At 39.0% G+C, this 20,336-nt stretch overlaps 1 protein-coding gene across 12 annotated transcripts in view; it reads left to right on the top strand.

Annotated features, from left to right (window-relative positions):
* The window catches only part of EML6 (EMAP like 6), a 121,557-nt gene that overhangs the window by 91,097 nt on the left and 10,124 nt on the right, over nucleotides 1-20,336 (top strand). For 3 of the 12 annotated variants that reach the window (XM_042789660.1, XM_042789657.1, XM_042789661.1), the window contains 10 exons: nucleotides 8,654-8,668; nucleotides 9,973-9,981; nucleotides 11,568-11,646; nucleotides 12,699-12,828; nucleotides 14,026-14,124; nucleotides 15,415-15,435; nucleotides 15,801-15,974; nucleotides 16,683-16,891; nucleotides 18,901-19,058; nucleotides 19,762-19,876. In XM_042789660.1, the coding sequence (XP_042645594.1) occupies nucleotides 8,654-8,668; nucleotides 9,973-9,981; nucleotides 11,568-11,646; nucleotides 12,699-12,828; nucleotides 14,026-14,124; nucleotides 15,415-15,435; nucleotides 15,801-15,974; nucleotides 16,683-16,891; nucleotides 18,901-19,058; nucleotides 19,762-19,876 (1,009 nt within the window). Of the gene's footprint in view, nucleotides 1-5,169; nucleotides 8,906-9,826; nucleotides 9,982-11,567; nucleotides 11,647-12,698; nucleotides 12,829-14,025; nucleotides 14,125-15,414; nucleotides 15,436-15,800; nucleotides 15,975-16,682; nucleotides 16,892-18,900; nucleotides 19,059-19,761; nucleotides 19,877-20,336 lie in introns of those variants that run through there. The other 9 variants (XM_042789658.1, XM_042789659.1, XM_042789662.1 and 6 more) reach the window with 9 other exon arrangements.

Here is a 20,336-nt window from a genome sequence, read left to right as displayed (position 1 = left end):
TGTTCACAGGGTACAACATGTTAATGTGATGGAGAAAAATATGTGTACGTAAGTAAAACACCTGTGAGTGTTGTGTTCTCTTCTGCTGTTGGCATAAGCAGTTACATTCTTTCCTAATTAGTACGTGTAGCTGTACATATGTCTGCAGGAGGGCATTTGTGGTAGGGTGAGCTTGTAAATATGTTGTAGGTAAGGCTGCATCAGGTTGTTACTGCTGAAGCTAAAATTTCCCATGGCACACATTGGCCTTAGGCTGAATTATTCTGAAAAAGATAAACTGGAGGGAGAACAGTAGTGAAAAGAGGTAAGAGCTAAGCATAGAGGGTGAGGTCCAGTGAAACACAGACCTAGGGGAGTGGGTGAGTAAAAACTGACTAGGACAGGACTTCTGGAACAGGAGTATCTATAACCAGTAAAGTACATTCCTCTCTGTAATCTGGAACAGTAAATCTACACCTGTGAATCCAGTTGATGACTCAATTGTGAATCCATGCAGCCTCTTTCAACAGAATTTCTTTTTATAAGTGGTCATTCTTTTATCGTGAGTTTTCTTGCTTTTGCCCGATGTTGGGCACTGACAAAAAGGACTGTTGTGGGTTAACCCACAAAAAGAATTTAAGCTTAGTTGTTTCCCTGCGGTTTACCTAGACCACGTGACCAGTAACGATACCAGTAGCATGATGGCATGTTGTTCTCCCCTCGGGGATCCTGCCCTAGTTAGAGAACGGGATCCGTAGTCCTCAGGGAATACAGGGGGTGCAGAAGTAAGCGCTGGTGCACTGTAGGATCCCAGCTGCAGGTATTGCAAAGGATGAAAATGCTGGGTGTAGAAAGAAGCAGGGATGGACAGAAAAAAGCACTCTGGAGCCTGTGGAGAGCTGCCTTCCTGCTGTTCCTGCTTCTGTCACAGAGCATCTTGGTGATGCTTGGCAAATAGAATATTTTTACAGGCAGCCTCTAGCTCTGTGTACCACCTAATTTCCTGCTGTCAGCTGAGAGAAGTATGGCTGAATTTACAGAAAAACTGCAGACTCACAGCTGCAAGTGGAGATCATTTAAGCAGTTGTTTGAACAAACATGTAACACAATTACATTGAACAGATTAAGGTCTAAAACTCTTTTACTTGACTACTGAAAATTAGTGGCAACTTTTGAGATTTTTGGACAAATTAGTTTGCTTTTAAAGTTCTCAAAGAATGCCATGCTGAACATCATGGGCAGAAAGTAACAGTAATTTTGCACTTGGTATTTGAATATGAGAAGAAAGGTTGGGTGTGAAAGATGAGAAGAAAAATGTTACACCCCTGTTATTTTTTCACCACAACATTTTAAGAAAAACATGTAGCAGGAAGATTAGTGATTTTTTTTTTTTTTCCCCATTAAAATGCTGGACCATAACCATTTCTTTTTCTCTTCTTTTAGGATATCTCTTTCCATTCTTTCATTTACTCATACAAAGTCTTTGTCCCCCCCCATTTTTTAATAAAAAGGCATAGTATATCATCTAGTAAACATTAATGTTTTGAGATTGAGTTAAAAAGGAAAAAAACTTGTTTTGTGAGAATACTGCTAAATTGATATTACATGTGAAATAACAAGTGCCAACGGCCAGATGTTTTACACTAAAACCCCTTGTACCTTCCAGCTGCTTTATTCTGCTTTGGTGATGCAAAAGCAACTTTAGAGTGAGCTTAATTGACCGATTAAGCTGGGCTTACAAGTGTTTTGTACTAGTGAATTACCAACAATATCAGCATAAGCATCAGGCTCTTCTGCAGCTTTTCAGCACTGTGTTGAGTCCAAAAGTGAAAACCAGCACAGTCCCTTTGGCTCCCTAGGGAGTTTTCCTTCTCTGAAACTTGATCTTGTCTGCTGTCTGACTGAAGCAAGTACCCTGATTCTCAGAGGAGTATCTCAGTCTGCCATGTACACTTCAATCTGTCCACATTCTCTGTCCTGCACTGTGAAAACTGATTCAGCTGAACCCGCTGTGTTGCTGTGGAGGAAGGCACCCCCTGAATGAAGAGGCAGTTTTCCTTTTTCAACCTTTTTAACAAAGCCTACAGCACCTGCAAAGCAGGTACAAATGAAGCAGGCTTCCTGTTTGTCACGCTAAAGCTGATAATCCATAAGGCAGGTGAAATGTGCTTTGTGCTATCTAACCCCACAAAGCAATACTGAAACTGGTAGCTCCTCTGGTGTTCCCACGCTACCCACTCTGTTTATAGCTGGTGGGCCTAATTAAATGGGTAGACACCTCCTCTGCAGTGAGGTTCCCTCTGATTTCCATAATAGTCTTTTCATAATGACTGTACATGAAAACAGCATTCTGTACCCTGTCTGAAGGAATACTCTGTCCCATAACCAGTTCTACACTGAAGAGAGCAAAAAAGAAGGTTTTAATATTTTCCATATCTTTTTTTCTTCTTACTGTCTCTGTGTAATCCACAGTTTGGTACTCCATTTTAAAATAGCTTAAAAATAAACCCTAGTAACTGTCCTTTCCATTTTTCCTGCTAAAAAGTCACAGCTATTCTACACATTTTAGTATATATTCTCTTTCAATTACAGCTACTTCAATATAATCACATCTTTGGTATTTGGAATTTGGTGTTCTGATAAATTTGTCAACAGATCCTATACTTTTAATATATAGCTGCACAGGCAAAGATATATTCACTTCCCTTTCTTCGTCAGATCAATATAAATTACCAGAATTTATAGCCAAACAATTAGAAGCAGAAATTTTATGATGAAATGTAGGCAAAACTGCAGTTTCTGAGGGTGTTGTGCTGGGATAGGGCCTTAAACTGTGAAAGGTACTGGATTTTGGATGCAGTAGGATGACATTAATGTGTTGGCTGCTACAATTGTCAAAAACTTCCATTTTTGGCCACAGTTGTATCAATATGCGTACAATTTATGCAGAATCTTGACACTCCCAATTATGAGTGCTTTGCAGTGAAGCTGACTTCTCTCATAAAACATATGAATTATGAGGTAAGCTTCGTAGCTGTGCCAGATTTTGTCTTTTCTGACAATACAAAATAATCCAGTAGCTAGTGAAGGGTTTGTCTGACCATATTTTAAAAGCTTCCTGGAAGCACTGGACTGACTTTTCTTTGTACCCACAAGGGTCCAAAGTGACAGTCAGTCAAGCCAGATGAAATTAAAAGTCTACAAGCACTCAGCTGTCAGCGTTCAGGAAAACCTAAGGTCTAAATCAGCAGGCCATGGACTCTTGACATCTCTGTGCACAGGGTTGCATGAGATGGCAACAAGTAATATCGAAGCCAGTTCACAAAGCTTTACATTTTCTGCAAAAGGCACGGCTGGACTAGCCTCTCCCTTCAGCTATGAAGAAGGGAACCAAGAGGATATATTCCATTCTCTTTCAGGCAAGTACCTGGGAAAACCTGGTGGACTTTTGAGGGGGACGATTGTCTGGAGAAAATATTCTAAATCCCAAATCCTTCCTCTTTGTAATTGTGCTGTATTTCTGTATGAAGGCCCCAAGGATTGTGCATTTGATGGGATTTGCACACTATGAATACACTGAGATTGCTAACATACTGTCCGTATTTTGAAAATTGCGTTACAAGCTGGAAGGCCGTTTAAGACAGAGGCAGCGAGTTAATCACGAGACCTGAAAAGCTGCTGGTCCACTGCAAAATGCAGTAAGGATCTAAGAAGTGTCCCCCTTGCTGTACTTTCATTGTGTGCCTGAGAAAGGAAAAACTGTGAGCTATTTGTAGGTATAGTGGGTAGAAACCCAGAATGAAGCAAAGTGAGTTTAAATTAAGAAAAGAAAGAATATAGAGAAAAACAAGCTTCCAGCTCAAGCAAGGAAGCAAAATAGCTGGGGCTGTTACTTTGAGCTCTTTCTTGGGGGCAATGATTTTAAGATCACTATGTTTCTTTCTTTAAATAGTAATATTCAGAAGGTGAATTGTTGCTTAAAAGTTATTTCCCTGCGTATATAATATAAGCGCACTTCAAAGGTACTCTGTGACACGTAGGAGTCAGTTTTGGTTCAAGAAGATGGCTGTTTTATTTTCCTTTTTATTATAGTTACATTTCCATTTTTCTAACCTTTGTGTTTGCTAGAATAAGGTTGCAGGACTCTGTGCTTCTGTACTAGTAAGAATGGTGAATCTGAAAAACTTCAAGTACATTATTTCTCTAGAAATAACAAATCATTGTACAATTTGGGAGGAGTTTGATCTCAGGAATGGTGATGGGTCTCCTGAAAATATTGCAAATATATGGTTGAGAGCTGATGCAGGCAGTGCCAGGTTATGAGGGGAAAGCTTTGCAGCAAATACCACCCTTGGAGAGGAACGAACAATTCACGAATGACTCCCCCCAAATTAATACAAAGGCTTACTCTGCTGTCTTTTCATCAAAAGAGAGGGGTCAGAAATTTGTATCCCTTCTCTCCCCAATCCTGAGAGTAGGAAGAGAGATTTGATGTAATACTTGTCATAAGTAACTGTGACTTTGAGCAGCTGCTCTTCATCCTCTGTTACTATGTAGCATGTGCTCTGTGCTTAGCACAATCCAGCAAGATGAAAAGAAAGTCTGTATTACACTGGTCTTCTCCAGATCTCCAGGGTACTGGGCCCTGAAGCAAACTGGGCAGAGAAATTTAATTATTATAAAGGGCAAAAAACTTGTAGATGACAAACTTGGGGATAATATTAAGGTTTTTTCCTTAGAAAAGAAAATTAAAGCCCTTTATCAAATGTACTTTTCCTGTCTCATTCATTTACATAACGAAAATAATGATTCTGCAAATATCTTGGAGGAACGTAGGAGTTACGTGATAGATTTTACTTGCAGGATTTGAAATAAATCATGGTCTAGTATTTTTGTGGGGAACCCAAGATTTACTGTCTCTGCCAGCAGTTACAGCTTTAGGATGGAAAAATAACAGGAGAGATGAGGCTGCGGAACAGTTTTTAAATGTCTTGCGGTTGTATTAGTTGGTGCATTCAGTTAAGATGATTAATTGATTGTTGTTTCTCTCTCCTCTCCCCAACCTTCTTGTTTTTCTTCTTCTCCCTTTCCATGTCTGTCCTCCCATCCTCCCCACCTACCCTTATTTTTCTCTTCCTCTTTCGCTCCTCTGATTGGCATCCTCTTCTTTGCTCTGCCTGTATGGTACAGAAGTGGGGTGCCAATGAGAGGTGCTGCAGGAGCAGTCTCACGGTGTGGGAGCTCCAAGAGCAGTGCTCCCACACCACGGGACCAGTTGGTCACTGGTGGGACTGTCCCAGACAATCCAGGACAATTGTAAGCTATACCGTGTGTTATGTAGGAGTTGTGCTTCGTTTCAGAAAAGGGCTAACCTTTGAACTGGGACCGTTTTAACTGCCAAAGAATTTATACGATAAGAAGTAAAACAAGCTTGTGTGAAGATTGTATTTTTTTTTTACTAATACAAAAGGCAAAGATATATTTGCATTTTGCATTCTACTAACTGCTAACGTATGTCCTATGTTTGCAGCTTTCATTTAGTTTGATTTGCATGACTCTACATAAACTGAAATCTCTTGTAATACACCTGGTGATGGAAAACACTTTAAAGCAGGTTGAATGTGTAGAAAACAAAAAGCAGCATTCGCATGTTTGTCTAGTTTTCTGTTTTCTTAACGTACTGGCTTGTCTCGCTCCCCGTAAGTTACCTGTCTCAGAGCCTGTTCTCAACTGTGTTATTCTGCATTGTTTGTAATCATATGCCCTGATAAAGATGAAAAGTTATGGAATGTTAAGAGGTTGGATTTTCTCTTTTCAAATGTTACCTTGATTATTTATTTCTTTAAAACAACATGAGCTGAATTAAATGAGCTTTCAAAATAGCCCCCCACAAGTGCCAAGTACAAGCCTTTGTTCCGTAAACTGAATTATTAGACATATGGTTACAAAATTTGTTCATGCACTTTTACATGCACACTTCTGTGGGTGCAGTGTAAAAGCTTTGAATGTGAATCTGTGTTGTATTTATGTGTAGGTGGGAACTATACAAAATGGATCTGGAAAAACAGATCTCTGGGGTGGAGAAAATAACTTTTTGGGCTTATTTCAGCAGAAACCTACTGTTTGAGTAGCAACCTTTGGAATATTCCCCTTTACTTTCTCAACAGCATTATGTCAAGTTAATGCACCCTAAATGTATTTGGCAGCATGCTGGTTTCATCACATTTGTCCTCAAGGCGTGAACACATTGTGACTGATATTTTTACAGTCCCTGCCAACCTACTGACTCGCGAGTCAATCTCGCTTCTCCCACAGGTCAGCAAAAAGCTGGCCCAAAGGTCTTTTCATTTGTGTGACACTTAGTTGGTGTGGAGTTGAGGGGATGCCAATATTGTTGCAATGCAGAGCATGTTACCGATATTTCTCTGAACTTGAGCACTCTCTGCACTGAGGTCGATGCAAAATATTCAGCTTTTTTTGAGGGTTGTTGTGTAGGTTGTAGTCCAGGACAGATCAAAAAAGCATTGTTTCCTGATATGTGTTGTTATGCAGGGGAAGGATCTGCCTATTATGTTTTACTTCTAGCCCAAAAGTTTTCCATAGGCTATTGGTTGAATACTTTTACTTACACAATGAGCACAGCTTCAAAACATGTCAGAGTTTATATAAGGGATAACAAAACAAATGAAAAGGACTCCTCTCAAACATGACCACAAACCCTGAGAGAAGCCTAAGGAAAGAGGGAGACCTTACAGAATATGCTAAAGTTGGGTTGATACTGTTGCCTTGATGTGATATATGGAGAGTTCTCTTGAAGTCTCATGACCTGAGGTAGTCAAAACTTTTTAGCTCAAAGACGGAAGTTCAGGCTTATCCTAAAGCATGTTACAATGTGTTCCTTCATGCCTGTTTTGGCAAAGGGGGCTGAGGGACCTTCCAGCCAGCACTGTCTGTGCAGTGTATTATGTATGGCAGACATCTATGCAATAGGGCCAGCCTATTTACAATAGTTGTTTAGATTAACAGCTCTACAAGACATTTGGAACAATTAACTTCTTAAAAAATAAAGGCATTCAGAATTAAAACACAAGTGATTACCATTGTTGTTAATCTGTTTTTCTGCTTGTTTCACATTTGGAGACTGAAATAGAATGACATGTGAATGCAATGACTAGCCTCCCTTACAAAATATCAAAATGGCTATCACCATCATATGTTCTGCAATACCTTTCTTCTTTTCTTTTTTTAAAGAGTGCATCAGCATACATGTGAAATTATAAATATTGTAACCATGCAATTGATGTTTATTTCTAGTTTCAGCTTTACTTTGATCTACTGTACTAGAGAGTAGGATATTTTCATATTGAATACTATTTTTTTGTTGTCTTATGTTATCTACAAGTAAAGGGAAAGTAACGGCAGGAAAAAGCTGTATGTAAAACTCCTTTGTATGTTGGGATGGGAAAATGCAAGGGTCTATAATTCACAAAAACTTTTAATCACTTCTTAAAGCTCTAGGAGTTTTGCAGCATATTTAGGGCACTTGGGAGTCCCCTTCCTCCCAACCAGTGGAAACGTACTTTTAAAAGCTGCTTTTGCATTTTTTCTGAAATGAACAGTACATTTTTAAAAAAAATTTTTGATTTTACCATTCTCTTGTCTAAACAAACCTACCAGTAGTGGATCGTCTTACCTCTATCTGAACCTTGTTTTCTTGTCTTGGGAGCAGTCCTGCTCATTTTCACTTTTGTGTAGCATCCAAATATGTTCCCTCTCCATTTAGCAGCCATCGAAACGCACACGTTAGTCTCCCTTTTGGACTCTCTTCAGCTTCTCTACCCATTTCTGCTGGGCCCAGCCCATCACCTTCTCTGTGTCAGGACTTTTCTGTCCATCTGTCCCTGCTCCAAACCTCGTTGTTTGTTGCGTTCATGCAATGTTGTTTCTGAAGATCCAATTCTGTTCCCATTGCCTCAGAACAGAATATTTGTGTTCTCCCCAATTTGTTGCTGATGCAGACAGTATCTCTCCTCAAACAGCAATTATGCCATGTGCTCTAAAAACATGAGTTGGTTATCCCTGTCCCATGGAATTTATCATAACAATTTTTGATCGGCTTTTTCTTTCCTTTATTTTCCATCTAAATGGATCTTTTTCTTCCCCTTACTTTGTCCCTGTTCTCTGAGGTGACATTTCTTTTCTCCCTCAAGGTGTCCCACTCTTCCAAACCCCCCCCAGCCCAGCTCTCGCTATATCCGTCCGTTATTCTCTGTCCTAGTGCTGCCTGTTCACCCCACCCATGATTTAGGCTCCTCTTCCTACTCATCGGTCTCGGTCATTTTAGATAGCCTTCTTGCTTAGGTGAGAATGAATGAATTGTCACTTGCTCCTTTTTACATTTCTGTATGAAGACAGTGGGTGAGATTTTTGTCATTTTAAATCTGATTTATAACTGTGCATACTTGTGTAAGCAATCAAGATAATCATTAGTAACAGAAATTTTATTTGCTGTATTCACAGTATCTAAAGAACTGAAAGCCCTCTAATGTCTGACTGTGTCTTATCTTTCCTGGAACTCATTGATCCCATAACGTAATATAAGCACATTTATTTTAAATTACTGGAAAGAAACCGTTAATGCTTGTATTATGTTTTAACTTGCTTTCCTTTGGAGGCAGGGAATTGTCAAGTAAGTACTAACAACACAGAGCACAGAAAAAGCACAGATTGCTGTGAATGTACAATGCAGATTGCATAGGTCAAAAGGGGTAAATATATGTGATGTGCTATAGTGCAAATTTCTTGTCTTGACACTGCCATCTTATGTATCAAAATAAATTAGGTGTAGTCACAGACTTGTTAAAAATGAAATGACTTCTTAAAATGTTAAAAATTTGATGCTGCTTTAGATTTGATTTATTAAGATAATAATAAGGCAATGAATGCATACATGTGTGTATATATACATCTATATGTATATATGAATGCACACAACATTTGTGTTTGTGTGTACTGTGGCTAGATATATATAAAAGTATCTGTGTGTATGTGTATGTTTCCAAATTAAATCTCATGCTTACAATCCTAGTGATTATCAATCATGTCATAATGGTAGTGTTATCTCGTTTTCATGAAAAATTTTGGCTTGCTCTTGTCATAAGCTTTAACTGATATTCCTAGGTAACGAAATGTAAAAACGATCCATTTTTAAATTACACTAAAACAGAAAAAAGAGCAGGAAGCATACAAGAAGATAAATACTATTTTTATAAGTGCTGATTCAAAGGCCTTAGTAAATCTGGGCTGAAATGTTTTTTGCTGTTCTAGTATCACATAATGATTTTATTTTGTAAGAGAATTGAGTTTGGTAATAATTTCCTCCACCCTTTCTCTACTGGTGACTGCACTGCTGTTTGGTCCAATTACCACTGATGGTTATGTAACGTGACTTGATTGACCACTTTCAGAGAAAATAAAGGTACTTGTTTCCCTGTGAACAAAAAAGTACAAGCTGTCCCTGTAAGTAAGTTGGCCTACCAGTGAACAATTACAAGGCTAAATTGCAGGCTGAACGAGGATAGAAAACAAGCATCCATTGTGTGAAATTCTCAACAGTGCTTATGAGACTGTTAAGTTTCTACCAGTTTCCATCCCTGTCAGGCACCTGAAAATAAGCAAATACGTGGAATCACCTTCTCCTTCAGTATAAAATGTGCAAGAAGCATGGATGTAGCTTCCTTTTTTTTCCTCCAACCTGTAGGATCTTTAGTTCAGAGTATACCCAGGGATGCCAGGGTATGATGTTTCTGAATTTGTAGACTGGTGCACTCTTTAATTTCTGTTTTAGTTCTTGCTGGCATGCTTGAATAGCATGTTTTGTGCCACAAAGGAATGACTGATCAACTCTAAAAATGCTTGTGCATGAGTAAAGTGGTCAGAAGTACACCTAAACTGTATTAAGTTTCTTACTTGGCTTTGTTTGCTGCTTACAAGGGGATCAAGGTAACTCTTTCACTCCTTTAATGTCACAAGGTCACCTGCTAATGTACTTTGCTAGTACTTAGTGAGTTTGCTTGTTTGCTTGAGAAGCGGGCTCGTTTGTTTACCTCCAGCTTTGTTCTGTCTTTTTTAGAGCTTAGATTTTTCATGCCACTTACTCCTGCAATAAGTATTGTAGCTGTGTAGCAATAAGTGTTCTAGCTGTGCATTTTGTCAATTGTCGCCTTTAATACCTTCCATAAAAAATGCAATTTCAGAACAAGCAGCTCCCTCTAAGCAAAAGGGATTTCATTCTTCTGCAATTATTTTTTGCAAAGTGAAAATTAATGCTAGTTACAGTATAAGGACAAGAACAATCTAGTTTTCACAGCGTATATATTGTATATCAAGTTAGCACCTTTTTTAAATCTTAAACTATGAAATGCTTTCCAAATTTGAGTGTTTATTAAAAAAAAAAATAGAGGCCGGGCGTTTTGGTTCTTTACTTACAGAACCCCACGGTTGTTTAACCCTGTCTCTAGAATCTGCGTTTGGAGTTTAAAGGCATGCAGTGGAGTGTGTTTTGTATTAACAGCAGCCATCTAGTGATGTTTTGGAGCAAGCATTTAACCGTCATTTCTGTTTTTATTCTTTTGCCATCAGCACTTCTACCCCATCCTTCCAGCAAGAGCTATTTTCTAAATAAAAGGTGATCAGACATGGTATAGAATCTAGGCCAGATTTCTAGGGGCTAATTTCTCTACTAATCCAGTGCAATTTTTACAGCTCTGTTCTGCTGTTGACAGGGTTGGAATTAGCCCTCATGAATTTCTGTTAGCAGAAAGGGAGAATCTTTATGCTTAAATTAACACAATGGTCATCTAAAGTGGAGCCTGTGCAGCAGGCGTTCATGACTCTGCTCCTCTTAGGTTTGTGCTGCTGCTTTTTTTCTTGGAAGGATCAAGTCAAATAGTAGCAGTAAAGCTTATCTCTCTCTAAAGACCATTTGCACGAATCAGACTTTGTTTCAGTCTGTGTTCTACATTTGTCTTTTTAGCTACTTTTAGCAACTGTATATAAAAATGCTTTGCTGGCCTTAGTATCTATTAAATTCACATGGATGAATGACTTGCACATTTTTAAATGTAATCATTTCATCTCTAATACGATTTTGAGTAGATTTTAATAAAGTCTTGTCAAGGTTTTGTGATGGAGTTTCTCAGAAGCAGCAAGGTTGGGGAGAGGTCAGCTGCCAGCTGTAGAAAATCTCTTAGATCATTTCTGAAAGCAACAGTTTACTGTCATTTAGTATTCAAGGATTTTCCCATGGATTTAAATCGTTACAATTTTTAAAAAATAAAATTGTTGTACAGTGGTGTGTTCCACCACTCATCCACAAAATCGACATCAATGTTATTTCTGCTCTTTCCATCAAAATGCATATGATTTTAGTCAGTTTATTGTACAACTCTAAGAAAAGCTAGGCATTAAGCTCCTGTAGTTGCAATTGACCGTTTCCTGTTCACGTACAAAACATATGCTGTGGTTTTGAAGGTTTTATTTTACTTTCAAACATATTGATTGTCTTCTCTTTTAAATGTTTATTTCAGGCCACCAGTTAGCAGAGCTGCTCCTCAACCTGAAAAACTGCAAAAGAACAATATCAACAAAAAGAAGAAACTGGTTGAGGTCAGGCTTAATACTTTTTCATTTGCTTTAGAAGTAATATGTGCTGGGTGACATTCATCCCTATTTAGAGGTCAGCTAAATTCTTGTATAGGGAGAAGAGATGAGAGAGAAATTTCTAGAAAGTGCTTCTAGCGCTGGTGGCAAACACCAGAAGATGTGGTAGCAACCTCTGTCAGAAAGAACCTCAGATTCAGGATGTTAAAGCTTACCTATAATACCAGATCTCTCCAAACCCCAAATTTATCTCTTAATTTGAAGGGTGGATAGGGCTAAAGTGTATGTGTGTCCACAGCAGAACCCATAATTGCTACCTAACCCTGAGGGAGATAGAGTCAGAAACTGCACTTTCACACATGAAAAATTATGTGCGGGATTTTGAATGGTGAAATTTGCTCCTTTACTTTGGAACATAACTTTTTTCCCAAACTGTAGGGCCCCCCAAAAAACTTTGCTGAGTTTCCACATGATATGCTGAAGAAAGACTATTCTGTTATCTGTGTGGACAATTTCCAACAATTGCTTGGTCTGACAATGTAATTCAAATTGATCAAAGTAAGCTGTAATTATGTTTGGGACAGATTCATTACGTCTGTCTTCTGGGCTATAAAAACAACTTCAACAACAGTTTATTAACCATCACTGTTTTTCTGAAGGAAATTTCCTTGGCAGTAGATTATTGTAAACTGAAATTACACCTCTGATTAATGTTTTAATTATAGAGTTACTTATAGCCTGCCTTTGCTTCTTATAAGGGCTTTAAGGTCAGAATTTGATCTTTTAAGATTTGGTAGTTTGAGACTGATTTTTGAAGACTCTTAAAGTAGAAGTAAAGATATCTGCAAATATCTGATAGCCCACATAGATATTAAACTGTGATGGAAGATTAATAAAATTGGACCTGTTTTGTAAGTCGTATATATTTTGAATGGAAATATACAGAAACGAAACATTTACAGCTGGCTGAATTATTATAGAATGATAATAGAAATGCAGTGCATTAGTTGACCAACTTCATTTCACACTTATTCTTTCTTTTTGTTTTCCTTGACCAGGAGCTGGCTTTAGACCATGTTTTTGGATACAGAGGATTTGACTGTCGCAACAACCTTCATTACCTAAATGATGGTGCTGATATTATTTTTCACACAGCTGCAGCAGGCATAGTTCAAAATCTTTCCACTGGTAATTCAACTCGAAACGATACTCTGTGATAAAAAATGTTGTACAAGTAAAATATTTCTGATTGAAAGTCTGAACATTTTAAAATTCTTGTAACTTTCTCACATTTTGTGTCCTGATAAATAATGCAAAAAAATGTAGATGGCTATTATGTCAGATTGACTGACAATTTCTCCTGTTCGGGTCATCCTGCAGAGCCATCCTGTTCCTTTCAGCAGCTATGAGGTTCTGCTGGGAAGTGTAATAAAATCCAGTTCTAGTTCTGCAGTTGTGCCTGATTAAAATCCCTGCTGAAGGTGCAGGAATGGCTTTCTGCAAGGAGGGAGCCCAGGTTATGGAATGACTAGTACCCCAAAAAATGTTAGGAGCAGTAACATCCCTTGTTTCATTTTGAGGTGTTTTAGCAGAGTCATGCTCCAGGGAAGGGTGCATTTTGATGCAATACAGCGTGAGCTAGTTGCTCTTTGGAAAGGGTAGAAATATTCTCTGCCTTTCGGATAATGAAGAGGAGGAAAACCCAAAAATTTATCTGGCCCCTCAGTGTAGCACCAACATCTCCTTATTCTTCATATATCTCCAGGAACAAAGATAGGAATTAAAGGGATTTGGGATTTTATATCCTCTTGGTGCCGCAGCGAACCGAACAGTCCCAGCGGTGCACTCAGAAGGGGCGGAGGCAGAAGAGCTGTCACATCTGGTGGCTCCAGTCCTAGAGCGGCCTCTGACCCGTGGAGCTGGGAAGCACCACGGTCCCATCTGTCCTTGTCAGGCCCTTTCCCCTGGGAGGATATCGCAGAGCATAAGCTCCACGGGGCTTTGTTCTCCACTTCACTTCCCACTGACCGCTTTGGTTCGATGGGAAATCTGCCCTGCATTTGTCAGTGTTGCTTTTTCTTGCAGTTCCATACGGCTACAGGATGGTTCTTAGGCTGATTCCTGGTTCCCTGCACACAGCTAGTTTACCAAATACTGCTTTTATAGATGTGTGTGTGTGTGTGTGTGTTATGTTTGTATTGCATTTGGTGATGGTGCCTGGGAATGAGAGTGGAGCGACTGTTGACATAGCTATTGCCCTACCCCCATCCATCCCCTGGGGAGTACAGCAGGAGTGTAACAACCCGCTGCTTGAATATTCTTTGCTTCAGTGGTGGTTCTTTCTTCAATACTGTGGTGAATAAAAACATGTTTGAATTTCATTAGGTAGTCAGAGTTTCTACCTGGAGCATACTGATGACATTCTCTGCCTAACTGTGAATCAGCATCCAAAGTATAAAAATATTGTGGCTACCAGCCAGATCGGTAGGTAACTCTCCATATAACAAAGTTTTACTCAAAAATCATCAGGGGCACTGATTTATTTTTGGGCTTTTCTGTGTAGGAATTTTACCAGGAATTTTAACACTGGCATCGGTGTTACTGTCCTCAAAATTTTTCTTTGATTTTAAAGAGAGGTAATCAAGTTTCAGGATTTTCTTACAATTTCAATTTCATCTCTGATTGTGAGTCATTGGATTCCAGAGTTAATTGTAGTATAATCATATTTCAGAAAGCAGGCTTTGATAAAGTGCACTAAATCATCTCATTAGTCTGTAATCAGAAGACTTAAAGCATTCCCTCTTTCCTTCCTGTATCTGAGGCACAGATTAGCAGTAAAATGCTTAGCAGTGAAAATACAATAATGAAAATTTCCTATGCAAAAGTACAAAAGCTATACAGAAAAGGAAAGAAATATAGTAAAATCTCAACAGAAGTTAGAAAACATGTAAGGGGCCAATTGTGAAACCGTGTATATTTATGTGCTTATTATTTTCATGGTGAGTCCTGTTAGATTCCCTAGTACCTCTTGCAGGAGTAAACATTGTATGGGAAATGCAGGGTCATTTGTCTCAAGCCTTGAGAAGGATCTGTTGCCTTTCACTTAAACCAGTTTAATACTGGATTAATTAACTTCATGAAAAAGAATGGTGTCATTCTAAATTATAACGTTCTGGAAGGAGACTCAAGTCCATAGATTCTGTAATAAATAACAGGGGGCAGAAAAATGGTAGTAGATGAAGACCTTGACAAACCGTCTTTTATACCTGTACTGAGTGCAGTCATTTCAATTTCAATGTTGAGTAAACACAAAAATCTGTACGTACTGTCAGAGCTCCAGTTCAAAATACTGATTTCTACGACACAGAAAAGGTGACTGTTAAAGGTCCTTTTTCTAGTCTGTCAATAAGAGCCCATGAAATCAGTGTTTCTGATTTTGGTTGATATTCTGTATAGCTACAGCTTCATTTTTCTTTAAAATTTAATAATTTTAAAAAACTGCATGTCTTTAGCTTTTCTTTTAAATACCATTTTTAAAACTCGAAAGTATTAAATATTGTTGCGATATTTGTGTATAAAGAACAATATACCCAAAGAAGTTCAACAATATTCCTGCTTATTTGTTTTGTTGATTTAATCCATATCCATTTTCAAATTTTTAATTTTTTTTTCCTTCTGGTGCTGATGCTGGCACTTCAGCATTAGAAACATGACTTATTTCACCTATTGTTTTCCCTTGGTGCTTCCTCATTTGCCATTGCTCTCACAATGCAGGTGATATGACAGAATTTCCAGGTAAGGCTAATTCGTTTGTGAATTTTAGTCAGCAGAGTTATGTAAAAGTTTCATGTTACCTCGTTGTATCTGTGTGAATCGCGGATACAAATGAAACATCTACAGACAATTTTTTTTGCATGAGGCTCTTCATAAATGTTATGTTGTTCTTTTAGAATTTGTCTTCATGGAGTACAATGACTTCCCCCTGTGTTTTGCAAGTTATTATGATTTTTATTTTGCATAGTGTTAATCTTAAAACAAAACTAAAACCCGCAATTTATAAGTGTCTGTTCAGGTTAAATGTTCTTGAAAAATGTCTGTTTTGCATTGAAGCTTTCCAGATGCTGAATTAATTCTCTTTTAATACATCTTTTTACACGTAGGTACAACTCCCACAATTCATATATGGGATGCTATGAGTAAGCAAACTATTTCAATGCTACGGTGCTTCCATACCAAAGGGGTCAACTATGTTAACTTCAGTGCAACTGGCAAACTTCTGGTTTCAGTGGGAGTTGATCCAGAACATACTATCACAGTGTGGAGGTGGCAAGAAGGTAACTCTGGAAAAATCGTGTTCCTTCAGCCTGACAGAACTGTGTACAATTATTTACTTTTCCTTTCAAGTCTTTGGAATAGATTTGCATTCTGACTCTGAGCATCATAGCTTCCTAAGTCACAAAATCAGTTAAAGGAGATAGCAAAGTGCTTGAAAATATTAATAAGTAAATAAGTTTTAAACTTCTATTATAAGTAGAAGTAAATGAAAGAATGTTGTTTAATATAAAATTCCATGAAAGTAAGGGAAGTATTTTCTTTTTCTTCCTAAAACACTTGAAATTGTACGCTATAGATAGGCCTTTGGGAAGTCATTTCTAGAAAGGAGTTGTCATTGTCAGAAATGGTGGAGGAGAGAGAAGTGTCTCAGCTCATTAGATGTGTCCCTGTGTGTCTCACCAGATGGTAACTCACTGATGGTGTTCAAAACTTCTGTGGTGTTATTCCACTGACCAAGGAGACAAATCATGCTATGAAGACCTAAACCTGCATTTCTTAAAACTGTCAGATGCAACGGAATAATGGGGGTCATTGCATGAAATAATATGTTTCATACACTAAATAATGTTGGGATTTGCTTAGCTTTCAGCATCTGGGACACATTTCTCTAAGCCGATTACAGGGTCGATTTATTTTATAAAATTGTATGAGAGCTTAATTTTGCAGGTAAATTTAACTTTATTTTTATCCTTTCCTAATTAAAACAGGGGCTAAAGTTGCTAGCAGGGGAGGACACCTGGAGAGGATATTCGTTGTAGAGTTCCGCCCAGATTCAGACACTCAGTTTGTGTCTGTTGGGGTAAAACACATGAAGTTCTGGACATTAGCTGGCAGTGCTTTGCTTTATAAGAAAGGAGTCATTGGTTCCATGGAAGATGCCAAAATGCAAACCATGCTTTCTGTTGCCTTCGGAGCAGTGAGTTCAAATTACTTGCTACAGAATTTTATAATACTGCAAGTGTCGATTTCCTTTGTTGAAATCCTTTACAGTGTGGACAGTGCAAGACCATGGAGATCTTGCTTATTAGTTACACTTTTAATTTCAAACTTGTACACCTTTAGAACCTCATGTAAGTTTTCTTAAGCAGGGTTGGGTTTCTCTGTTAGTGAACATTTTTTTTTATAAATGTCTGTGCATACCTACAGCATCAGCTGCCGTGGCTTTTATTTTTTTACTTTGCTAGTTCTTTAGCACTTCACTGGGTAACTTAAAAATGTGATGTTGTTATTCTGTGTATAGGCTCTGCAAGCTTTTTTTCTGCTAACGGTATTTGTTATGACATAAATGCTAGCAATTCAACTAATGGTAACAGTATATAATACTTTCTGGTATGATCATTAAAGAACCATAGCATTATTTTTTAGACTTCATAGTTAAGGAGAACAATACGTATTAACAGCGAAAAAGCAGTATTACCATGATACTGAGGTCTGAAATAGCTTCTGCTTCATCCGGAAACCCTATAGAAATTACCTTTGCAAAGGTTAAGCATAAATAATACAAATCACCAATTCAGAGAAACCCCTTGCTCCTAATTATCCACCCTGGATGGTAGTACTAATGTGTGAAATGTGACCGTATAAAATTAGGCTCCCAAAGCCTCATTCTTGTGCCCAAACAAGTGATTTTGTTGTCAAAAATTGTTTAATACTAAACATTTCTTTCTATTCTGATAGTGTTTTTCCAGTATCGAATAGGAGTAGTGTAATAGTCACTAAAGACCCCAAAAGTGATTTTAAAAAAGAAGCAGAATGTAATATACATAAAACGAATTGCTTGTCTGTACTTTCCAAGTATAAACAGCCCAACAGACATTTTATTTTCTAAAGCAATAAGAGTAACGTCCTGCAAGGGGCACCTTCAAAGCCAGCAGATGAACTCTACTTGGCTAGCACACGTCATTCGTTCAGGACGGGTTTTTTCTTCCTCGAGTATGTGTCACTGAACGCCACTGGAAGGATGAGCCCGTGTCACAGGAGCCTGAGTAAATCGCTCTTAACAGAGCAGGGGCTGTGCACATACCCTCTGCTGCGTCAGGCGCCCATGGACCTCACTCGCTTTCACCCCGGCCCCTCTGATGCCGAAGCCAGCAGGTCGTGCTGGGATACAGCCGCGCTGCCTTTTTGCCTCCAACGGTGCCACGTCATTCTGGGGCGTCGTTCCTTCCGCAGGCACCGCTGCTGTTCCCTGCGGAACATGAGGCTTTCCTTGGAACCCCTATCAAAAGGGTTCCCTTCCGATTTTGCCTGATATCTATTATTTCAGAGGCAATGAACTTCAAGGTCAGACCATCTTTAGTTCTTCAGCAAAGCTTTTCCGTTTAACAGAGCACGTTCCAAAAGCGCATTTGCAATGCCGAATGCTTGCTACTTTTTCCCATCCCTCAGGGAGTCCCAGATCTCTGCTCCATGGGGCAGGTTTCACGGCTTGTAGGAGAAATTATGCCGTTGCCATGGTGCATAAAGTAGGTAACGGGTCGAGTTAGTTCTGCCTTTAAATTTACGCACTTTATTTTCAACGTCTTGAAGATAGTGCTTGCCAGTCACCTGTACGGAGGTTCTCACTGACACATACTCAAAGAAGAAAGAAATGTCGCTTAGAATTCAGTAGTGGTAACCTGCTGGCCACCTCGCCAGCAGGAGACGTGACATGGCACGTACACAGCAGAAGCAGTACGTGCATCTGAAAGGCCTCAAGAGGAGACGCGTGAGGTGAATGTGCCCTACGCATATGATTGGTAGCATCTCGAAGAAACACTGTTAGAGTGCAGTCATTAAACTCATTCTCTCAGTGCAGATTAATTCCTACATTCATTGCATAGTTGACTTTTCTCAGGAAATTCAGTAGCTAGAAGAGTTTTAATGCAAGCTGAACAAAAATGCTAAGGTATTTATTATATCACAGATCGTTGCTATTTGTTGCAGAATAACCTTACATTTACTGGTGCCATAAATGGAGATGTCTACGTCTGGAAGGATCATTTTCTGATTAGACTTGTGGCAAAAGCTCACACAGGGCCAGTGTTCACAATGTACACGACTCTTCGAGATGGACTCATTGTTACAGGAGGGAAGGAGAGACCGTAAGAGACACAGTCTTCCTAAAGCGCACAAATTTTGCGGCTCTCATATGTTGTCTTCTTTTATTTGTTTATTTATTCAATACCCTAGACATACACAATGCTTCCCAGAGATAAATGGTATCTGTACTGTAGCAGTTTCAATCTAAATTTTACGTAACATGCTCAGGTGTCTCAGTAAAGGACTAATAAGTAGGACACTCAAGGGTCACTGCAATGCACGTTCTGTGCAAAGGACATGCTGAATCACAAATTAGCAATTGATATGAACACCTCTGCAAGCTACTTGCTGCCTGAGCCCCTGCCAGCCCGGCATAAGTGGGCTTTTCTTAATTTTTTAATTCTGTCAAACTACAGACAGCCTTTCCCAATGGAGACTCTGTGATTAGTAAGTTCTTTGATTAGAAATAACATACTTGCCGAGCTTATCCTGGTGACAGGGATTTGAGATTAAGTGACAAGAGAGAACAATTTGGTTTTTAAAAATTAGGCATGATACTGTTTAAAACATGAAGTTGTGATAGGATTTCAATTTTTATTATTTACTTTCCATTGCACAATAGCGAGGTGCCTTTCTATACAGAAGAAGCTGATTCATTATATGTTTATTATTTAATCGGAAAAATACTGCTGGGATTTACATATGGGATTTGTTGTAGCCTATGCAGAGGGAGACGTCTGGGTAACACAACACACTTCTTTTCAGCACTAAAGAAGGGGGAGCTGTAAAGCTGTGGGATCAGGAGATGAAGCGGTGCCGAGCATTTCAGCTTGAGACAGGCCAGCTCATCGAGTGCGTGCGCTCCGTCTGCCGGGGGAAAGTGAGTGAGCTGCTGCACACTGTTCTGGGCAGAGGTTGGGTGGGAGACACGAGGAGAAGGCTTTTGTGAAGTTACGGGAGGAGGCTTTGTCTGCCTGCCCAGTGACATTTCCTTGCTTGTCTTCCTGAGCTCTAAACTGCTCGAGGGTCGCCTTGCTGGTGCTTAGTGCCTGCCCTGCCTCCGCAGTCAGCCGGGAGCGGGAAAGGCCTCTGGAGGCGAGTGCCAAGTGTAGGAACATATTTCTCCAGGGTAGGACCTTGTCTCCTGCCTTTCTTTTCAAACAACAAAAGCAACTCAGGTAGCTACTTTACAAGGTTTGCTTCCCATGAAATGTAAGCGCAGCTTGGGCACTTCGGTTAAGCAGAATGGATCCTAGATTTTTTTATTTTTAAAATCACAAATAAAACAAGTTACCAGTGAGAATTACTGATTGACTCGAAGTTTTGGTAAAGTGGAAAAC

This window comes from Tyto alba, unplaced genomic scaffold (assembly GCF_018691265.1).
Source record: "Tyto alba isolate M040663 unplaced genomic scaffold, T.alba_DEE_v4.0 Super-Scaffold_16, whole genome shotgun sequence".
Lineage (NCBI taxonomy): Eukaryota > Metazoa > Chordata > Aves > Strigiformes > Tytonidae > Tyto > Tyto alba.
The sequence above is the reverse complement of the archived record's forward strand: the minus strand, read 5'-3'. Positions and strand labels throughout refer to the sequence as shown.